This window comes from Arachis ipaensis, chromosome B05, assembly GCF_000816755.2.
Source record: "Arachis ipaensis cultivar K30076 chromosome B05, Araip1.1, whole genome shotgun sequence".
Taxonomy (NCBI): Eukaryota; Viridiplantae; Streptophyta; class Magnoliopsida; order Fabales; family Fabaceae; genus Arachis; species Arachis ipaensis.
The window spans coordinates 121719582-121727063 of record NC_029789.2 but is presented as its reverse complement, the minus strand read 5'-3'; the positions used below and the strand labels follow the sequence as shown (position 1 = coordinate 121727063).

Genomic DNA, 7482 nt, shown 5'->3' with positions numbered 1-7482 from the left:
AGCAAGCATGAACAAGCCGTAATGGAAAAAAAACATGTCTGCAATGATATAGATTTATAGTAGTAATTATGAACCATGGCAATTGACAGTAACTACTTTTCTTATTGACTGCATTTATTCCTTGTTAGCAAGGGTGTGACACAAAAACGATTAAGCAGTGCCAACTGCATGACTCTTTAGTCTTTAGGTAATAGGAATTTAATACAGATCTTCACATTCTATTTTTTGTGTATAAGTGTTTCATGTCTTCATAAGTCCATTCCAACTTATCTATACTTAATCAACAAAACCTTATCTATCGTCATAACATGAAATGACAAAATAAATACTCAGCCTCAATTTCCAAAAGAATGAGGTTTCCAACAGCCTAACTCTTCAAACAACACGTCTAGTTGAATAAAACAAAGTATGGAAATCAAGCCTATGAAATTCCTTGAATTTTTTTATGAGATGGGAGGGATGGGAAAGTTTTTCAAGCAAAGTCAAGGGGAAAAATTAGTAGTTACATCTTGCTTGTTCAGTGGAACTAGAAATGTTTTCCATACGAAATGTTTAATAGATAACCCTCTCTGGATCTTTTTCCTAGGTTATGATTTTTCAGCTGTTGTTCTGTATTATCTTTGGATTGACTGTTCTACATAGAGATTATGATTCACATTCAATTATTGACCAAGTTTAGTTATTATATGTTTCAGATAAGGAAAGGGGCTTGAACATCTGAATTGTTGGTAAAATGGTTTCCTTTGAGATGAATGATCGCAAGAGTAAGTGAAACAGATATATTTTGTTGTAGCAATCATAATATTTTTTGTTGTAGATTATTGTGGATTTATATATAATTCCTTATCTTGGGTTCCCTTAATAGTCAACAAGAGAAATTTAAGGGTAATTTCTGAGTTTGTTTCAAATCTTTTAGATTATTAGAAAAATTAATCACTAATAAAATGAAAGGACTTTTTTTTAAAAAAAAGTAGTGTGGTTGATGGATTAACTTTTTTGAAATTTTGAAATATTTTATTAAGGATTGATTCGTCATACATTCTAAGATATCAGGACCAATTTGCCAGTCTGTTTTTTAAGGGACTAAGTTGTCTGAACTAAAAATTGTTAGGGACCATTTGGGGTATTACCCAGAATTAAACTAGGAATCATGTGAAAGACTTATTTCAGAGTTTTCGTCGTATAAATTTTTTCTTAAAAGTGCTGCAGTGAAATTAGTACCTCATGGTCCTATTCATACCAGTGTTCTAGTATGACACTAGACATGTTAGACGCATCACAATTTATCATTTGCGATGAAAATTATCCTATTGTGTAAGCAAAAGAATTAATCAGAAATGATTGTGATTTCATCCAAATATTTTCCCCAGTTGATTGGTTAAAATCATTTGTACCACCTAGTGGAACTAATTGGATGTGAATAATATGATGCTCTAGTTTGCATGACATATATTAATACCTTTGACTTTGCTCTCATGCTCTGCCATTATGGCTACTACAAGATTGATTTGACCAAACTGTGTATTGGTCATTTTGATATGTAGTTGGAATCTAGTTCATGTCCTATTTTTCACATTTTACAACTCTGTTATCTTAATATTTTTAATTTAACATATGTGATTGGCATATGGTACAGAGATTGGATTAGGGTTAACTGGATTTGGTATATTTTTCTCATTCCTTGGGGTAGTCTTCTTCTTCGACAAGGGATTACTAGCCATGGGAAACGTAAGTTTCATGCTATTTCAGGCTTCTCGCTTAGGTACAATTTCTTGTCATTGTTTCTCTTGTTAACGTCTTTTGATGATGCCTTAATCCTTGTCACTCAAATCAGATCCTGTTTGTTTCTGGAGTGTCCTTAACCATTGGCCTGAAATCCACTATGCAATTCTTTATGAAACGAAGTAATTTCAAGGTAAATTTGTTGCACTTCCTCCCTTTCCCCTCTGGTAAATTTCTAGCACTAACTTTTATCATCTCTCTCTTTTTAAGGGAACAATCTCATTTGGTATTGGATTCTTGATTCTCATAATGGGATGGCCTATTTTGGGCATGATCATTGAGGCTTATGGATTCATCGTACTATTCAGGTTTAGTGGAATTTGGAAGACATTGTTGTGTTTTATGTTCTATTTTTTAAGCTAACCATGGATTAAACTGTGCAGTGGTTTCTGGCCTACACTGGCTGTTTTCTTACAGAAGATTCCCATTCTTGGTTGGTTGTTTCAACAGCCATATGTTCGATCGGTAGGTATTTGTGATGAAAATTGAAATGCTTTTACTAGCTGCTATTTAACTGATTTTAATGTAATCATCCGATGCATTTAACCATGCTGATATAGTGCCATATTAAAAGCTCATGTTCATGTCAATCATCAATAGATCTACATTATTTATGAATGGTTGGAGACTCGGGGCACCTTGATTATCATTGAGTGGTGTAAAAGACAATGGCAAAACCTATATACACAGTGCTTCAAAACTAAACTCTTCTGAATCAATAAAGCTCTGTTGAGCTACTGGTTTTGTCCATCTATCTATACAATGTTGAACAATTTGATGTTTTTTTTTCCAGATTTTGTTTTGCTGATGTTGAAGCCTTTTGCATTCATTTGCAGAAAAATGCTGAACTTATTCATATTGAGAATGCTAATTTTCTGTTATATTGCAGTTGTTTGACAGGTATAGGGGCCGGCGAGTACCTATTTAAGCCATGAATCAATGGAAACATTGTGTAGCTGCTAGCAAGCGTGTTTATCAGTGCATGTAAAGAAAAATACTCTCATATGGGAGATACCTGACTGAATTGTGTTGGCACTCTGATGGTAGAAAATGATTTCAATTTTACATGATACTCATAGAGTGCAAAGGAAAATTAAGAAAAAAAAGGTTTTGGCTTTCACTTGTTTTGGCCCCGTTAAGATTTTAATGCATGATGCGGAATCAATGAATCAATGATCTTGGAAGTTATAAGTTATATATCTGCATTTTATGTCACTATTCCAACTAGACACATTGGGGAAGAAGCATCATTTGTGTGGGCGGTTCCATTTTTCACAGCCATCAAATGTATAGTGATTTTTTAATGAATATTAAATTGGTTTTTTATTTTTTATTTTTAAATCTGTCGTAGCATAGAATTTCTTTTTAAACTGTGACATTATTTATTCCATTATTTGTCATATCTTATTTTTTTTTTTTTGCCCTCGTGTAATCCACCACTCTTTGTTAGTTAATACCTATCAAGGTCAAACTGCAGGGATGAATTTGGTTTCAATTACTTTGAGACAACTATGAATTGCTTTTCACTACTTGCTTACGCATGCTTGCATCTTCAGGTTTTCTGTAACTTCCAACTTCTCCATCTGAAATTGCTAGCCGTCCAAATTGAACCATTGGTTGCAAAGACTGTAGGTTAACAAGAACATTCAAATGTAAAATACCTATATTGTAACATCAAAAATTACAAATTTATCGGATTTATTTAAGTCAAGTTTAACATCCGAAATAAAAAAATTATAAACCTAACGCATCCACAAAAATCTACAGACCATCTAAATGAAAATCCGAAAGTAAGATACTTATATTAGAACATCTAAAATTAAAAATCTGTTAGATTATGTTAAGAATTAAAAAATTCTAAACGTAACATGCAATAAAAAATTTTCAAACCATTTAATGAACCTCCTAAACTCTACATAAAAGAATATCTAAAAATAAGATATTTGTATTAAAACATTTAAAACTAAATTAAAAAAAATTCTAAAATCATAAAAAAGAAAAAAAAAACACAGAACAACCAAAATTTTATATATTCAAACATTCAAGGTACTCTTTAATTGAACGTTCAAATTTCTATAAAAAAAAAACATTCAAATGTAAAATACCTATATTATAACATCAAAAAGGTTACGGAAAGTGGCGGAGCTTGAAACTTTTGGAGGGGCCAAAAATTTTAGAAAAAAATTATACAATAATATTTATGTTAAAATAAAATTTGTATATATAATTATTTTTAAAATTTGTTATTAACATATAAGACTACATATAGTTATGAAATAGTTTTAATTATTTTTAAAATTTGTTAATATATAAGACTACATATAGCTAAAGTTAATTAAAAAAACTAAATTTAATTTTGGTTAACTAAACTATACCTATATTTGGTTCCTACATATTGTGTTAGGTGTTGGTGCCATCAAGCATATTGATGAGCATTGGTTTAATTTGGTATATGTTTTTAAAGGATGTTTTTGAATAAGCAACATGGTTTGTAACTCCTGAGTCTGTGATCCAAGATTTTGAACTGAATGTGGACATTGACATTATGTAGGAAATACCTTGATTTGATGGAAGAGTTGTGGCAACTATTTGGTTCATACTATGTTTTGGTTATGCATCTTGTTGGTTCAAGAGAGCTAGCAATGCTTCCTTTTGCTCTAAAGTAAAACCAAGTCTAGACTTACCAGACACTTGTTGAGATTGATTGTTGTTCTCTTCATCTTCTCTAGTAACCAAGTATAGTTTATCGAGGCACCGTTGTTCTTGAAATGATGAGGAAAACCATGCTTTTTATAGCAACTATATGCTAAATGGTCATTCTTGCCACAGTAAGTACATTGCTTCGAGCCTCTTCCATCTTTGTCATGATTTCCATATACTCCTCTAGCACCTCTACCTCTGCTTCTTCCTCTTGCATTACCTCCATCAACTCCTGCATTTTCCTTCAATTGGTTCATTCATATTAAGTTCTTTCTTCTATAGGAGAGATAAGAAAACTTCTTCTACCTTGGACAGTGGTTTTAGCAATATGATTTGAGATCGTATATATATTCAATCCTCTTAGAAATCTCACAGCACTCGACTCTTTCTTGTATCCCCTAAGAATGCTTAGTTCACAAACACAGTTGTCAGAACATCTCGAACAGATTGGAATGGGACTCAAATTCTCTAACTCTTCCCAAATGGCCTTCAAGTTAGTATAATAAGCAGTCATTGTCAAATAATTCTTCTTCTAATTTTGCTATCCTATACATATCTCTATGGTTGTACCTATGTTTTAATTCTTTCCACAATTCTTCAGTTGAGTTGATCCAAACTACACTCCTGGCTATCTCAGAGCTTAATGTTTGGTTAATCCAAGAAACGATGTCCCTTGCCCCAAACAACACATCTTCCTTTTCATGTCGTTTAATTGATCCATCTACAAATTCTAGTTTGTTTTTGGACTTGAGTGCTTTCCACATCGCTCTCTCCCAACTTTAATAATTGCTTCCTACCAGTGTTATAGAAATTAAGGCTGAACCTGAATTTTCTCCAGGACGCAACAAGTTAGGACTCACCGGATCCAACACTAGATTTGGTTGATTTCTGGCTGCATTCTACTACATAAGATTGAATTGGTTCATCAAACTGGCAAAAGTATAAAAATCATGGACGAAAATGATTGATTTGCTTCTGAAGCCATTTCTTCGATTCTTCAATTTCTTGCTGTGCAATCTGGTGCAAGAATCTTCAAGAACTGAGTCACAATTGAATCAATGAACCCGGAACAACGTAGGTTCAAATCTTTCTCCATAGAATTCGCTGATTGGACCACTACCTTGCCTGAATTGAACTTGTTCAGAACAAAGTAGCTCTCATCCGTCTCTGCTCTGTGAGTTTAAGGGAGAAAGCAATAAGAAAGTATAAGAAGATTGCATTTGAGTTTCTTTTGAAGTTCTTCAACCTCCTTCCACGCTCACAAAATTTGGAGAAGGAAGAGTATGTTTTATGCACACTTCAATCACCATTCATCTAACAAATGAAAACACAAAAACTGATTACAAAAGAGAGTTTGCAGCATTAAATAGATGATGTTGCCAGCTCAGTTGCTAACTAACTTTCTATATCTAGTAACTGATCAACTAACTAATTGAACTTGTACACTTTAGTTCTTATTACTATCCAACTAACTAATTGAGCTGACTCTAGTATTAGGTCTATAGGTGATCCTTGTAAGAATGCTGACTCTATAGATTGAGTAGGTTTTCTTCTATATTTTTCTTTCATATTCTTTACATTTTCTACAGTTTACAACATTTTACTTTTTAGATTAAGTTTACAAAAGTAAAATTATTTGTCCAATTATCATTTTCTTTTCCATTTTATTTATATGAAAACAAACACAGTTTCTTAATCACACATCCCATAGGGCTGTCAAACAGGCCAACCTGGCCATTTAGGCCCGCCCTGTTTAAGTTTGTGGGTTAAATGGCTGGTCTATTTAAGTCTATTTCATTCGTAAGTCATAATTTTTCAGCTCAAACTGTTTATGGTTAGCCCGATGAATTAAACGGGCTGGCCGTTTACCCTTTTGTTTTATTTTTTTTAAAAAAAATATTTTGACAAAAATATCACTTTTAAATAAAAAAATTTAAACAAACAGTACTTTTTTTAATTGATAGGTTGGATTTTCGGGTCAGATTGGAGAAACATCGTCAAAAAGTACTACTTTTTTTTTAAAAAATGTAAAAAGAATAAACGGGTTGTCTGTTTAGCCCAAAATTTAAACAGACTTAATTTTAGAGACAAAGCCTGCTCGTTTAAATGGGTAAACGGGCTGGCTCGANNNNTATAAAGTCATAATTAAAAAGTAAACTATTATAATCTTACATGAAAATAGATAATATATTTTATAAATAAAGAAAAAGAAAATGAAATCTAAACGTTTCACAAGAAAATGCCATTTTCTAAAATAATATCCATAAACGTTTCACCAAAGGTCAAATCATCAAGAAGTTTAGGTTTGGAACTTTCTTCTTCCTGTCTGATTACCTAATTGAGAAGCCATAACAAAGAGTATATATAAGCACAAATCGGTCCAAGTCTAACCATATATATCTTCCATACTCAGAACCTTAACCAAGCTAAAATGGACACATACCTAATAAGCACCTTGGCAATTGGAATCGTTTCTCTAATCATCTTCCTCTGCTTATTTCTTCTTCCTCCTTTCAAAGCTAGCCACCTTAAAGAACCCCCAATTGTTCATGATGCATGGCCTATACTCGGTCATCTTCCATTATTAATTAGTTCTATCTATCCATACTGAAATTTATATTTTTTCTTCCTTACAATAATTCAGTCTTTCTATAGTGTTTTTTTTTCCTTCTAGGATTTAGATTGTCCGCCATTCCCTCTGTATATTACGAAAAATGTTAGGTGACTAATATTTTTTTTAGAGGTGTGTTAGAGGTCAGCAATTTTGTGTTTTGTAATCATCAATTGGCCATCAATAGTCTTTTTAATGGTATGAAATTATATCCAATGGTGGTGGGAGATCACTCACTTTTCTTTTGATGGTTAAGTGCTGGCCATAAAACACAAAAATTGCTGGCCTCCTAAACTTTTTTTTTTATATTTAAATCAATAATAACTAATTTTTTTATATTTTTCTAATAAAAATATTAGTTGTTTTGCATATTTTTTATATATTATGTT

General features: G+C 32.2%; 1 protein-coding gene across 1 annotated transcript in view; it reads left to right on the top strand.

Moving 5' to 3' along the window:
- The window catches only part of LOC107643959 (vesicle transport protein GOT1), a 4201-nt gene extending 939 nt beyond the window's left edge, over window positions 1-3262 (top strand). The window contains exons 2-7 of the mRNA XM_016347717.2: window positions 696-764; window positions 1637-1728; window positions 1835-1915; window positions 1993-2090; window positions 2166-2247; window positions 2672-3262. Of these exons, the coding sequence (XP_016203203.1) occupies window positions 734-764; window positions 1637-1728; window positions 1835-1915; window positions 1993-2090; window positions 2166-2247; window positions 2672-2710 (423 nt within the window). The 5' untranslated portion in view covers window positions 696-733 and the 3' untranslated portion in view covers window positions 2711-3262. The remainder of the gene's footprint in view (window positions 1-695; window positions 765-1636; window positions 1729-1834; window positions 1916-1992; window positions 2091-2165; window positions 2248-2671) is intronic.